Here is a 15,007-nt window from a genome sequence, read left to right on the forward strand (position 1 = left end):
AAGGGCAGGTCAGCCTAATCATCACCAACCAACCCAGTCATCACCAATCAACAGTGCACTTATCCACTGAGCTGGATAGAGTGGTTTAGGGCTCTAGGGAGAGATGGCAAAGCAAATGCCAAGAGAACATTTCATCTGAGACATAAACAGCTACCTCCTGCACAATTCATAATTCAGACTCTGCACTGGGATCCATGTAAACCTGTGGGCTATTGGATCAGTAAGATACCACATATATGTAAATGTCACAAAAGAGCATGACACTCAAGATTCCAAACCTCTGTCTGGCATTTCCTACTTGTCTTGAGTCAGAACAAATTTAGTGTATTGATTCACAATAAATTTAATGTCATTAGGAAGAGCAGGATGGATAAGAATAACTGTAATAATAGTAACAGGGAAATAACAAATGCATAGCATGAGGGAAGTTACTTTTTCTTCTTAACAAACTCACAGACAAAGTACATGGTAAGATGGCACTCCGTGTCATTCCATCTGCCGGAGCTCAGCATTTCCACACAGTCCTCGTGACCGTAAGGGTCACTGGGCTCCCCCTCACTCCAGTTGCTATAATTCTGCAGTGGAGTGTTGTCTGTGAACACATACTGTCCCTCCCTCTCAAGGTCGTTCACCCCGATGAACACCCGGAAGAAGCCACTCTTGGCCACGTAGTCAGCGATGAGTGTGTTGGCAGCTTCGTCCTTGGGCATGGCCAGCATTCCGCCTCGAATCCTGCAGTGCGTCAGGGATTCTCGGTAGTTCTTCTCTTCCTGCACGATGTAGTAGAACTTCTCTTCAGTTTCCCTAATCCCTGCTATGACTTTGCAGGGAGGAAAAGAAGAGTATCAGTGTGTATCTTGAAGAGAGAAAAGGCAAGTATATGACACTGTCAGATTTAAATTCATTTACTCAATGTTCAAGAATTATTTTGTAAGTCCCTAACATGAGGCAGTCACTGGTTTAATTCTTTTCTTCCCCTTTCTAGTTACCAAATGGAGAACTCACTTCAAACACTTGTCCTCTGCTTTTCTTCCTCCTCAATGTTCCACAGCTGTCCAGCAGAGAGCTGTGTTAACAAAGAATTGTTACATGAATGGCCACATAGCCCACCTCATGCTCCTTTTTCCAGCATAATTTATGTTTTAGCCACATTTGTAGCCCTAAGGGCATGTCCTTCTCTCTTCCATTTCCATGCCTTTCATGCCTGGGAAGTCTTGCCTCTCTGCTTGGCAAACTTCTACTCATCCTTTGGATCTCAGTGAAAATCCTTTCTCTTATAAGAAGTCATTCCAATGACTCTGGACAGACATGGAAGTTCTTGTGTGCTCTTTCCTGTGTTTCCACTGGCTCTTCCACTTTTTCCTTTATAGCGGTCAACACACCTAGTCTAATTGCTTCTCTATGCATTTCTCCAACTCAACTGTGAATGTCTTGAGGACAATGACCATGCCTTTGACACTCTTCAGCCTCAGTGCTTGAAATATTTCAGGGGATGATAAATGCATTTTGAAATGGCACTGGAATAATAAAGACATCTGCCCATTTGGAGCTAAATTTCTCAGCTTTGAACATGTACATTGTACATACTTCATCCCAGGTACAAGAGGGAGAGTAAGCTACTGAGTAAGCTTCAGGACAGAGCTAGGGACTCAGAATCATTCTGAGATCTCCTGGTATGTTTTGATATGTCTTGAGCTTCTGGGGCTTCTATATATGCATTTGAGGGCTCCTAACTTTAATTCACAAAGAGGTCTATGACCACTACAATGTCAGGAACTATTGCTCTGTGTTCTACCATCGTGGTCTGGTTTATTCATGACAGTCTAAATCATATCAGGGACAGACTCTTCAGTATGGGTTATATCCGAGTTACAGTTTGGGTGGTGAGTTAATATCAAGTATTTCCTTTGCCTTTAGTATTACAAGATGAGGATGAACACAAGAAGGCATCTATGTGCTTCCAACAATGTACCAAAAATATGACTGGACTGCAGTAAATAAAAGTACAAGAAAATGAAACCAGTTGAGGCAGTAACTATGATGGTTCCCTTATTAGTATTGTCTCAGAAGATAATAAAATAACCCCTCCCATTTTACAGGCTTTACTGATAACCATCATGGGGAAACAGACAAACACGACTAATACAGGAAGTTGCAAACATTAGAGAAACACACAATGTTCATGCTGATTTGTCCTGTGAGTAGACGTGAGAGAACGTGTACGGAATTCCCTGCCCCACTGCCCTTTAAGGTTTGTATCTACAGGTAGTGTTGTCTAAGTCTCAGTTTAATCATAGCGCCCACATCATAACAATTATTATGAAAACTCAGGGAGGTGACATTAGTAGTTATGCACTATTCTACATACTCAAGAAAGTAGCTATTATTGTTCTTATTACTTCTATTCTCTGAGATGATAGTCCTGTTTGACTCTTACTATCTCCTTTTTATTCTTAAGGCACATGTTGCCAAACTCTGTCCTTTTCTCATCTCCCCTCTCTTAGGAAAATGCCTTTATCTGCCCGTGCACATATGTATGAATATATGCCATGAACTCCAAGGCTCTTGTGGTCTGAGTGGGTAGTCAGCATTTTGATCAGAGACCTTTAATTTCCTTTTGGTGATGCTCCCTTCATGGCACCTTTGTCTAACACAAAGTATTCCTGCTAGAAGTATGGAAATTGTAGTGTTGAAAGAGACTAATCGGTAGTTACATAGCACAAAACAAAAGACAGTATGTTTACCATTCTTGACGAACTTCATAGATGTCTTGAGACGAGCAACACTAATATCCAGTTGTCCCACAACTTTCCGGTATCGTCCACAATCACACACAGTACCTGTTCAATGACAAAACCTGTGAACTCACACTGAAGTACATAAACTGAAGAGCAGTTGAAAGGGACATTTGCTCTCTGTCCAATATTTACTATTTTTTTCAAGTCTGGCTCTCTCTCTGTGCATGAGTAGACGTTAATCTTTTATTTAAAACAAGATCTCCAATTTAAATTATTTTTTAGAAATCCAGAAAGTATATCTTTTAAATGTTTTGAATGAGTTAAAAGACAACTCTAAACTAGATTTTTGAAAGGAAGAATAAATATGACAAACCCCTGCACACACATTGTGGTCCATTTGGCATTTTTGCTGAACACAGAATGTGTCTCCCTAATCTCAAAATAAAATTTTTACAGCTTTCTTAAAACATATTTCCAGCCATTCCTCTTGGCTGTTTCTGCATAATTCGCTAGTTCACACACCTCTCCTAAGACAGGAGAAAGTTTTTGTCATTAAATCAAATGTTAGTTCTGATTATTCATTTAAGGTATAGCTTGTAAGTTTCAAGGACTAGGTTTAAATTCAATTATTTTTCAGTTTGTAGATTAACTACGACTATTAACTTCAGTCTTCTTTGCTCACCTAGCTGTTCAACTAGTTACAAATATCGTTGTGATAGAGAAGGAATTATAAAGAAAATTATGTAAAATTCAATGATTCCCTTTTTGCATTTGATGGCTGTTTCATGTCACATTTGGGTTGATTGTTTTCTTTTACAGTGTGAAAATTCAAAGTCATTTTATTATCCCTGTTAATGCTTAAATATAAGGAATGTAAAGCTATTCTTAGAATTTGTCTTCACTACATCCCTGTGGATAGAAACAACTGAAATTACTCAAGAACAATCTATCTCCTTTCCCTAAATAAAGCACTAGAAATAAAACTCTTATTTTTTTAAATTTCTGATTAATGTTAGGGTAAAAACAATAAATTTACAATGTTTGTAATTGTTAGGTAGAGTCCCTCATGGAGTTGGGCTCCACACCTAAGAGGTGTGCCATATACCTTTGCAAAAGCACACATCCAGTGTACTCAATACTAATGTGAAGCCAGTAACCATTTAATACACATCCACATAAGAGAATAAAATCTTTTCTTAATGCTCTGGGAGAATCTACATGGCCATGGAAACCACGTCCTATAAGCATGAGGTCTTTCTAAATCAGGCCGAGTTGCTCCTAGCACTTTGCTGGCCAGCATGTGGTTGAGATGCTAGTGGAAGGAAGGCATGGCATGAGGATGCAGGTGCTACTGCTGGATTTTCCTCTTAGCCCAGGAGAATGAGGGCTGCTTCCTGAGGTTCTGGGTTTGCTTCTAACAGTAAGCATGGCAGGGGTGAATGTGCCATCATTCCCTTCCCAGGGGGCTTGGAAAGACGCCAGTGAGTAGAGAGGAAAGTTCTCTTCTTCCTTTTCATCTAGCCCAAGGAAAATAAGGTTTAGCATACTGAAAAGACTCTTGTTTTTATTTCAGACATACTTATTTTTGAGAGGAATACATTTGGAATGATGCTGCAGATTAAAGAGAAATAGGAGCATATCATACCTGGTTTGCCTTTTCCTCCGGGTATTCCAAGCAAACCCTTTTCTCCTTTGTCACCTGAATAAAAACAATAACAATATATATACATATATAATATATATAACAATATAATATAATATAGTTATTGTTATATGTGCAAACATGTATATATATGAATAAAGGGTGAATTATTTCGTGCCTAAAATCAAAGTAGTTCTAAAATTTTATTTGCAATCGCTCCAACTAATATCTCTAATAATTTGATTTTGAGTTGGCTGCACAAGCACAGTTAATAAAATGAGTCATAATCAACTTAGATTGAAAGTAGCAGATTGTGTTAGGAACATTACCAAACTACGTTACTCACCTCACTAAAATCTTTTTTATGATGTGGCCTTCTGCACAAGGCTAATACAATCCTCAGCAGGTTTTTAATTTACAAAATAGCATTGTTTTCTAAATCCAGATTAATTAGCACTAGTGTCAGTGTATTTATTATTCCCCGAGTGAGTTCATGTGGATTTGCCCTTGGATTTAAAAAAAAATGTGTTATGTTTTTACAATTTAATTCAACAAATATTTACTATTTACTTAGTCAGTGAAAGACAAAAGACCAGGTACTTTGCGAGGATATAGAGAGGCAAGATCAAATCTTGACTTGAAGGAGTTTATAATTTTTAGAAAAGATGTGATGTATGCAAATACCTGTAATATAAAATGTCAAATTATATTCTACTGAAATATCAATTTTGGTAATTTTCCCTTCTTTTCTTCTTTATAGGAGATAATTTTCTCATTTAGAGGATCTACAAAATAATTCTCAGAGAAGAAGGATTTTTAAAGCAGAGAGAAAGAAAAACATGTTGATTTATTAACCTTAAAATAAGCTCTGGAAGCCCAGACCAGACTCAATAATCGAAAGCGAAAGCCTTTGATTTGCAAGAAGAAATGCTTGGCTAAGTTTTTTTGAGAATCAAAAGAGAAGACCCTGAGAGAAATAAAGTAAGGTTTATGTTCCAGTGGGGATTTGGGAAAAGACTGAGCAGGAGCTCAATGAATGATGAATGTAGGAGGGTCACTCGGGCTGGGAGTGTGGGGCTTATCTGCTTAGGAGTTTGGCGTGTCCGGGACATTGGTGATATGACCCAAAGCGACAATGTGAAGGGGAGTAGATGGAGTCAGTATTGAGATTCTGCCTAACCTCATTTTTCACCAGCAACAGTGAAAAAGTAGAAGCTACTTTAAAACTTGTATGGTGCCTTGTATCGCATGCACTGGGGACCTCCCTTGGTTGTCTCATCATCTCTGTGTAATGAATGCTTTTCCCTCAGAGTCTGTTATGTAGTGACAGTAGATTATCTGGAACAAGGAGATCCACGGACTTACTGAGGCTTTCTAAATTGACCCATGTGGATGCTTTTCTTTGTAAGATGCCAGACATTCATGTGGTCCCCTAATAGAAGGAGGAGGTCCTTGAATTCCAAAACGCAGCTTACGTGTGCAGGAAAAGCCTCAGAACTTGTACTTGGGTGAAATGAGACAACAGTGAAATCTATAGGCATAGCAAGTGATGACTGTTGTGATAGAGACATTAAGCAGAGATAATGTACCCTGAGGGGAGGCCAGCAAAGAGAGTACTTCAGCTGTGAATATAAAGGAAGCCTCAGCATTTGAGCTAAGCTGTGAAAATCTCCAGCGGTTGAAATGAGGAAGAAGGTGAGGGACACCATACAACTGAAGGTACCGCAGGGGAAAAAGCATGAGCAAATTCCTGGTGAAGAAGACTGATCTGCCTGCACCTCAGGGGCATCCTGCAGATCCCTCATTCCCCTTATATATAAGCTGGAAAAGGTAAGAACAGATATTGCCAGTATATTAACAGAAGGGAGGCAACACATACTAAGTGCCGATCAGTTGCCAAGTACTGTTCTGCATGCTTTACACATGTTATAATACTAAATCCTATGAGCCAGGTATTATCATTATTCCACAACAGAAGAAATCAAGGATCAGAGAGGCAAAACAAGTTGCTCAAAGACAGCAGTAATTTTTTTTTTTTTTAATCCCTCCTAACTCCCTCCCTCCACCCATTCCCCCCTCCCTTCTCCCTCCCCCTCCCCATATTCTTAGGCTATTTGGTTATAGCTTTCATATAAAAAGGTTTAAATTAGTTTCATAATAGGGGTGTGTACATTGGATATTTTTTCCTCCATTCTTGTGATACTTTGCTCAGAAGAACATTCTCCAGCTCCATCCATGTGAACATGAAGGATGTAAAGTCTCCATCCTTCTTAATGGCTGCATAGTATTCCATGGTGTACATATACCACAGTTTGTTGATCCATTCGTGGATCGATGGGCACTTGGGCTTCTTCCATGACCTGGCAATTATGAATTGGGCTGCAATAAACATTCTGATACAAATATCTTTGTTGTAATGTGATTTTTGGTCATCTGGGAATATACCCAACAAAGGAATTGCAGGGTCAAATGGCAGGTCTATTTTTAGTTCTCTAAGTGTTCTCCAGATGTCTTTCCAAAAGGAACATACTAGTTTACATTCCCACCAGCAGTGTAGGAGTGTTCCCTTTTCTCCACATCCACGCCAGCATCTCTGGTTTTGGGATTTTGTGATATGGGCTAATCTCACTGGAGTTAGATGATATCTCAGAGTAGTTTTGATTTGCATTTCTCTGATGATTAAGGATGGTGAGCATTTTTTCATATATCTGTAGGCTCTACGCCGTTCTTCTTTGGAGAAATTTCTCTTCAAGTCCCTTGCCCATCCTGAGATGGGATCACTCATCTTCTTCTTGCTAATACGTTTAAGTTCTCTATGGATTCTGGTTATTAAACCTTTGTCGGAGACATAACCTGCAAAAATCTTCTCCCATTCTGATGGCTGTCTGCTTGCCTTACTTACTGTGTTCTTGGCTGTGCAGAAGCTCTTTAGTTTGATCAGGTCCCAATAGTGTATTTTTGATGTTGCTTCAATTGCTCGGGGTGTCCTCTTCATAAAATGTTAAAGACAGCAGTAATTAAATGGCAGTGATTGCAGGGAAATCCAGCCTTTTCTGGCTTTCTGGTTCATAGTGCTTTTCAAATGAATTAACCAATGATTTAATGAAGAAAAGCAAAGTGTTTGAAAAATGTTGTCCAAGGCTGAAGAGACTCGCAGTCCTTATCAACACCCAAACCAATGCGAACTTAGAAGATCATATGAACATAGGTTTAATACTTTAATTCTTTAAAATATTTTTTCTTTGTGTGTGACTCTCTTTCAATTCAACATGGATTGCACGTTGATTCCAGTTCTGCTATGATCCTAGTTTTGGGCTGAACTCCATAAAGGGCATAAAAGAAGCATAAAATAGAGTGCTTTTGGAAAATGATGGGCTTTTAGGGAAAGCTAAGCACACATAAGAGAGTCAAGGGGACGTACTAACAGGTTGAAATAAACAGAAAACCTGGTAGGAATTTTGAAAAGGAAAAGATGGCTCTGGACTAGAGGATGGAAAGCTTCATTAAAGCAATATCCCTTCTGTGGGAAACAACTTTTAAAATTGGCATGTGGATTTTTTTTCTGAGAAGATGTAAGCACTGTAACTACTTTCCAGTATTTTAACTTGATTTTCTTTCATTTTGTGACAAATAGGAATACCAAAGTAGTATGGTAGAGTCAAAGACCATAGAATCCCCAAAATAGTACAGTTTGAATCTGGCCACACATGGGCAGGTTATTTAATTTCCTTAAGCCTTAATTTCTTGATTTTTATTTATTTTTTATTTATTTTTATTAAATCATAGCTGTGTACATTAATACTATCATGGGGTACAGTGTGCTGTTTTTATATACAATTTGAAATACTTTCATCCAACTGGTTAACCTAGCCTTCATGTCATTTTCTTAGTTATTGTGTTAAGACATTTATATTCTACATTTAGAAAGATTCATATGTACCCTTATAGGATGAACCATAGGTGTGATCCCACCAATTACCCTCCCTCCACCCATCCTCCTCCCTCCCCTCCCCTCCTTCTCTCAAGAATGGAAGAAAAAGTATCCAATGTACTCAGCCCTACTATGAAACTAATTTATAGCTTTCATAGGAAAGCTATAACCCAATTTCTTCATTTTTAAAGTGGAAATAATGGTACCTAAAACTAAGATGATTAAGGATAATAAATTAGGTACAGTAATGTTATCTCATAATGGGATTAGCACTGGGCTTGACTCACAGAAGCTCAACTACTATTAGCCTCTGCTCCCTAAATCTGAGTTATGACAGAGGAATGAATGCCAAGTACTGAGCCAGTTCATTAAGGATTGAGGGTTGGAATAGCTATTTCCCCCCAAATGAATTATGATTTAAAGCCATCTACAAAACTGTTTGTGGCCCATGAGTTAGAACATGTCTGTAATAACTGTCTTAAGGTTGAAGAATTAGGGGTTGCATTCAAACAAAAAAATTCATAATGCTTTTTCTGCATCTATTGAGAGGATTGTATGGTCTTTGTTTTTGCTTCTCTTGATATGATGGATTACATTTATGGATTTGCATATGTTAAACCAGCCTTGCATCCCTGGGATGAAGCCTACTAGATCATGATGCATAATTTTTTTAATGTGTAGTTATAATCTATTGGCTAAGATTTTACTGAATATTTTTGCTTTAGATTCCTTAGTGAAATTGGTCTATAGTTCTCTTTTTTAGCTGGGTTCTTTCCTTTTGGTATGAGGGTGATGTTTGCTTCATAGAATGCATTGGGGAAGGTCCCTTCCTTCTTGATGTTTTGGAATAGTTTCTGCAGTATAGGTAAATCTCTTCTTTGGAGGTTTGATAGAATTATGGTGAGAAGCCATCTGGCCTAGAGCTTTTGTTGTTTTGGAAAGCTTTTCTACTATTTCTTCAATCTCAGTACTTGATATTGGTCTGTCCAAGAGATCTATTTCTTCTTGGTTAAGTCTGGGGAGAGGGTGTGATTCCAGGTATTAACCCATTTCCTCCACATTGTCAAATTTCTGGGCATAGAGTTTCTTATAGTAGTCAAAGATAATCTCTTGTATCTCTGTGAGATCTGTTGTTATTTTCCCTTTTCATTTCTGACTGTGGTTATTAGAGATTTTACTTTTCTGTTTCTAGTTAATCTGGCCAAAAGTTTATCGATTCTATTTATTTTTTTATAACCAACTTTTTGTTTCATTATTTTTCTGAATGATTCTTTTCCTTTCATTTTCATTTATTTTGGTTTAATATTGGTTATTTCTTTTCTTCTGTTAGGTTTAGGATTGAATTGCTCTTCTTTTTCCATTTTCTTAAGATGATTCATTAGGTTATTGATGTGTTCTCTTTCTGTTTATCTAATGCAACAAATTTCCCTCTTAGGACTGCTTTTGCAGTGTCCCACAGGTTTTGGTAACTTGTAGCTTTATTGTTGTTATGTTTGAGAAATTTAATAATTTCCTCCTTTAATGTCCATGCCTTTGTGTAGGGATGAAAATATTCATTGGAGTTTAGTTCCACATTTATTGCTTTGTGTTCTAAGAAGATACAGGTATAGTTTCAATTCTTTTAATTTATTTGAGATTTGATTTGTATCCTAGGATACGACTGATATATTTTGAAGTATGTTACATGGGCTGTTGAAGAGAGTGTATGTTCCTTATCTTTGGGATGGTGTGTTCTGTATATGTCTATTAAGCCCATTTGTTCTAGGGTTGCATTTAAATCCCTCATATATTTGTTTAGTTTCTATTTAGAGGATATGTCCAGTTCTTCCACAAGGGTTTTAAAGTCCCCAGCTATGATGATATTATATTTCTCAGACCAATCAAGGTCTATTTTATAACTCCAGGAATATTTAATTTGGGTGCTTAAGGATTTAGGATTCCAATGTCATTTTGTTGTATTGTTCCCTTGATCAGTATAAAGGGGCCATTTTTGTCTTTCTTAACTTTAGTTGTTTTAAATCCACTTGTATCTGAAAATAAGATTATGACCTCTCCTTTGTTCTGATTTCCACTTACCTGAAATATTGTTTCCATCTCTTCATACTGAGTCTTGCTTTGTCCTTCAAGGCTAGGTGTGTATAAGGCTAGACAGTATATAGATGGCTTGTGCCTTTTTATCCAATCAGCCAGTCTGTGTCTCTTCAATGAGTAATTCAAGCCATTAACATTTATTGAGAGAACTGATAAGTGTGATAGAATTCGATTCATCTTATTTTGTGCCTTAGTTTTATCCTTTGAGCAATTATGTAAGCTAGGTTTTGTCTTTTAGTTCCTGGGTGTTTACTGGTGGTCCATTGTGATGGTCAGTATGGAGAATTGGTCTTAGCATTTCCTATAGAGCTGGTCTTGTTTTGGCAAATTTCCTCAATGTTTGCATATCAGTAAAGGATTTGATATCTCCATTGATTTTGAAGCTTAGTTTAGCAGAATGCAAAATTCTGGGCTGAAAATTGTTTTGTTTAAGAAGCTTAAAGGTAGCTAACTATTGTCTTCTGGCTTAGAAGGTTTTATCTGAGAAGTTCACTATTACCCTGATGGATCTGTTCCTGTATGTCAATTGGCACTTATTCCAGGGCTTTTGAAGAATTTTCTCTTTTGTCTTTAGAAAGCTTCATTACAGTGTATCTTGGAGATTTTCTATTTGTGTTACTATGACCTAGGGTTCTATATCCCTCTAAAGGGAGTATTTTATAATCTTTAGTGATACTTTGAAAGTTTCCATTTATATCTTCCAGTAGGGCTTCCATTATTTTGGGACATTCTTCTTCCTCTTCAGGAATACCTATTATTTCTATGTTTGAATGCCTTGTGAAGTCCTATAATTCTCCAAGTGAATGTTCTGCTTTCTCTCTCTTCTTTCTGCTTCTTTAACTCCTTAAGTTAGCTCAAGAACTTTATCTTCTAGCTGTGATATTCTTTCTTCTTCATATAATCTGTTATTGATATTTTCTACTGAATGTTTAAGTTCCCTGATTGACTTCTTTACATCCCTAAGCTCCTCTATATCCTTTCTATATTTTTCATATCTGTCATCCATTTTTTAGTTCTAGCTTCCCACTTTCTCCTTAATTCCCTTTATTGTTTTTGCTATCCATATTTTAAATTGCCTTTCTGTCATTTCCATTAATTCTTTACAGATGGAATCCTCTGTGGTACCTACTTCATGATCCCTTGGTGGGCGTTGCTGTTCTGGTTTTTCATGTTGCTAGAATTTTTCTGTTGGTTCCTCCTCATGTGTACATTCCTCTTATTCACTTCTTTCTCCTACTTTTTCCTTCTCACTACTTCCTTCACTTTAAATTACCTTGCCTCAGAGCTTACATGTTGAAGTGTCCTTTTGGTATAAGGCCAAAAGGAAGATAAGACTAAAGAGTGAGAAGGGAAAAAGAAAACAAAAAAAAGGAAGATGAAGAAAAAAGAAGGGGGAGTAAATGTAAAGAATTGAAGAACAGGAGAGGAAAAGGACAGGAAGGAGAAAGAGTGCATTAGGAGAAATGTTTTGGCAGGGTGCTTTAAACACACCCCAAACTCTATGACTTTGGGTGGCTGTGTTAGGTTGGTTCCTCAAATTCAGGAGCTCCTTATCAGCCTGGGAAAAAGCAAGAGCTCTGTCAAATATAGAAAAAAATCAGAAGTATGTTACAGTGGAGACCTACCAATATGTTTTTCCAAAGGCCAAATCTAGAAGGACACTCTAGTCCCTGAGCTCATAGACTTTTTGAGCCAGACAAATGTCATGACTCTCCAGCCCTCAAAGAAGAGAAAACAAGGAAAAGGATAATAAAAATAGAAATAGATAAAGGAAATTAAAAATACAACTATTTAATGAATAAAAGAGATATATTAGCTGTTGTACGAGAAATTTATGTGGGACAGATGAGAAAAAGTAGAAAAATGTCTACCAAAAGAGAAGAAAAAGAGAGATGTAAAAAAGAACAAGAGAATAAAAATGGCTGAAAAACTGTAACAAAAATGGAGAAGCCTTGCTATTGAAAAAAGTAAAATACAAATACAACCAACCCCCTCTCAAAAAAAAAACAAACAGTAACAATAATAACAATAACAAAAAAATAGAAAAAAAGAAAAGGAAAAATTGAAAAAAGAAGTAAAAATGTAAGGCTGTGTGTATGTATGTGTATTACAATATATTGCCTGGACACCAGGTGGTGCTCTGGTGTTAGAAGACAACTACACTTGGTAGTTGTACAGGAGACTGGGTCTTGTCTTTTTCACTTCTTTGCTCTCAATTCAAGCCTGTTTGTTTTGTCAGTATTCAGTCTCCACAGGATTGGGATCCCAAAGGTCTCACAAGACTTCCCAGGAGGCCCATCAAACAGTGCCCTCTGGTAACAAAGCTACCCTTCCAGGGCATGCAGGGGACACTCTACTCACCTCAAGAATAACCACTTGAGTTCAGCAGGCATGCCAGAGCTGGCTATGCACTAGGATCCTGTGGACATTTCCTCCCATGCTCAGCATTCCAACAATGGTGGTGCCCCACTAGCAGCCAACATGATGAAAGAACCACCCTGCCCAGATGGCCCCTGGTCACTGTTTGAATTTCCTCACCACTCCAGTGAGCAGTCAAACCCAAATCCAAAAACTGTGGGACAGCCCTTTCCTGTCTCCAGTCCTCTGTGGTAGAACCTGTCAAGTGGTTGGCCTTTACCCATACCAAGCACCTGCCTTCTGTTGGTTATATTCAGTTCCAGACCTCCTTGTTGGCTACTGATATCTCCCACTGCTTTACTGTGCCCCTAGAGTGATGTTTCTAGGAAGATTCCCACAGCTAGAGGTGGTTGAAGTCTGCCTTGCCCTGTATTACCATGAGTAGTTGGTAAGGCAATGTCTCTAGTCTACCATTTTGCTCCACCCTCCCTCTCCCCCAATTATGCTTTGTCAATGGAGTGATATTACTGAAGGATGCAAAATTCAATTCTTGGAAAGTAAGAAAATTTTACTCCTTTTTTAAAATATAGGAAGTACAAATGTACACACAGTAAATAAATATATAGTCCATGGGTAGCATTAAAATTTCATGGGGAAGGGCAATTAGGAAAAATAGGTCTAAAAAGGCTTGGGGGGGAGTAATTTTTTAAAATGTGGAGGAGCACTATCTTAACAAATGAAGTTAACCCCTCTAACTTTACAAATTTTATCAAGATATGTGGCCATGTGAAATCATTGCTAAGGCTTTTAGCAGGGGCTTGGTAAGGACCAAAGGAAAGACATTGAAGCTGAATCTTCATTAGCTTCATGGTAAAATCAGCACAGACACACACCCAGCTATGAGCTTTTCAACTATAGGTGAACACACATTATAAGCTACCAGATCCAAAATACCTGTTGCAATTCTTTTCAGTGACACTGCCCTTCATTCCTGTCATCAAATGCAAGCTGAAGGAAATACCTCAAAGGAATCAAAAGTGTGGGGAGAGAGGGAGTGCTGAGCTGCATGATGGAAGAGAGAGGCTACAGCCTCAGCTCAGACCATAGGCTGTGAACCTGCCTGAAAGAACATACTGCTGGTCAAGTGAGGCCCATGTTTAATTACGAAGCTGCTCAAGCATTTCTGAAAATATGGAGTGCACATCAAGTCTACAGGGATGATATTACCCATGACACTGAGCTTTCCTTAATCTGTACCACTGCACAAGAATCTCTGGCATCCCTCTTATGCCTTTGCCCCATTTTTATAATGCTATTATTCCTCAAGAATTATTTATGTCTGTTATACCTCACGTCAGTCTTGTTTTACTCTCCCTTGTGGTTCTCAGAGTCGTCACATTATTCAGTACTGTAATTCTTTTTGAGAAAGTTCTATCTTCCTAAATAGTCTATGCATCCCCTGCAATAAAATTTTAATTATCATTGTGCATTGTATCTCTAAAGCATGTATGAATTATTAGATATCAGGAGCAATTAGGACCTGCTCCCTCTGTGGGGCTTTATGAGAAGTAGGGAGGAGACGATGTAAAGGAGACTCCCTGTGTTTTATAATATTGATGCTGCAGTTATATACAAGAGCAGGAAATGTCTGAAAACAAATGAGCAAGCAGATAGATGCTTTAAGTTCCCATCCAATTAATAAAGCACAGGTCCAGAATTATCATTTACTCTACTCGGATTAAGAAATAAAATTATACTTTGCTCTGCCTACTTTGTGTTTTATGAATTATTGTGCATCATTTTGATTGTATCAAGGATAAGTAGCCAATCAGTAGAGCCCAGGAGAGAATTCAATGTAAAGACAACCGGAATTTAGTGCTTAATCCTATTCCTGATATCTTGTTTAATTTTATTCAAGGCCTTTCTTTTCTCATGCTGTGAGGCAGGGATCCTCAAGCTTTTTAAATAGGGGACCAGTTCACTGTCCCTCAGATCGTTGGAGGGCCAGACTGAGGGCCCTGGGACTAGTCAGCTGCTAAGCAGGACAGGCAGCAATGGCAAAAACACCCAGTGGGCCGTATAAATGTCCTAGGTGGCTGTATGTGGCCCATGGGCCAGAGTTTGAGAACACCTGCTGTGAGGTATCTTTCTCTTGCATGCATAGAAGAAAGAGCCAAGCTATTAAGACAGAGAAAACCCACATTTTAGAAGAAAGAAATGGGATCATTTTAATGATGCAAAATCTTA

General features: G+C 38.0%; 1 protein-coding gene across 1 annotated transcript in view; it reads right to left on the bottom strand.

Moving 5' to 3' along the window:
• Window positions 1–287: 287 nt before the first annotated feature.
• The window catches only part of COLEC10 (collectin subfamily member 10), a 39,410-nt gene continuing 24,690 nt past the window's right edge, over window positions 288–15,007 (bottom strand). Inside the window, exons 4-6 of the mRNA XM_003782388.3 lie at window positions 4,384–4,437; window positions 2,745–2,840; window positions 288–820 (exon numbers count right to left, since the gene is read on the bottom strand). Coding sequence (XP_003782436.1) covers window positions 429–820; window positions 2,745–2,840; window positions 4,384–4,437 — 542 coding nt within the window. The 3' untranslated portion in view covers window positions 288–428. The remainder of the gene's footprint in view (window positions 821–2,744; window positions 2,841–4,383; window positions 4,438–15,007) is intronic.

Source organism: Otolemur garnettii, unplaced genomic scaffold (genome assembly GCF_000181295.1).
Source record: "Otolemur garnettii isolate 467f Iridium unplaced genomic scaffold, OtoGar3 scaffold00004, whole genome shotgun sequence".
Lineage (NCBI taxonomy): Eukaryota > Metazoa > Chordata > Mammalia > Primates > Galagidae > Otolemur > Otolemur garnettii.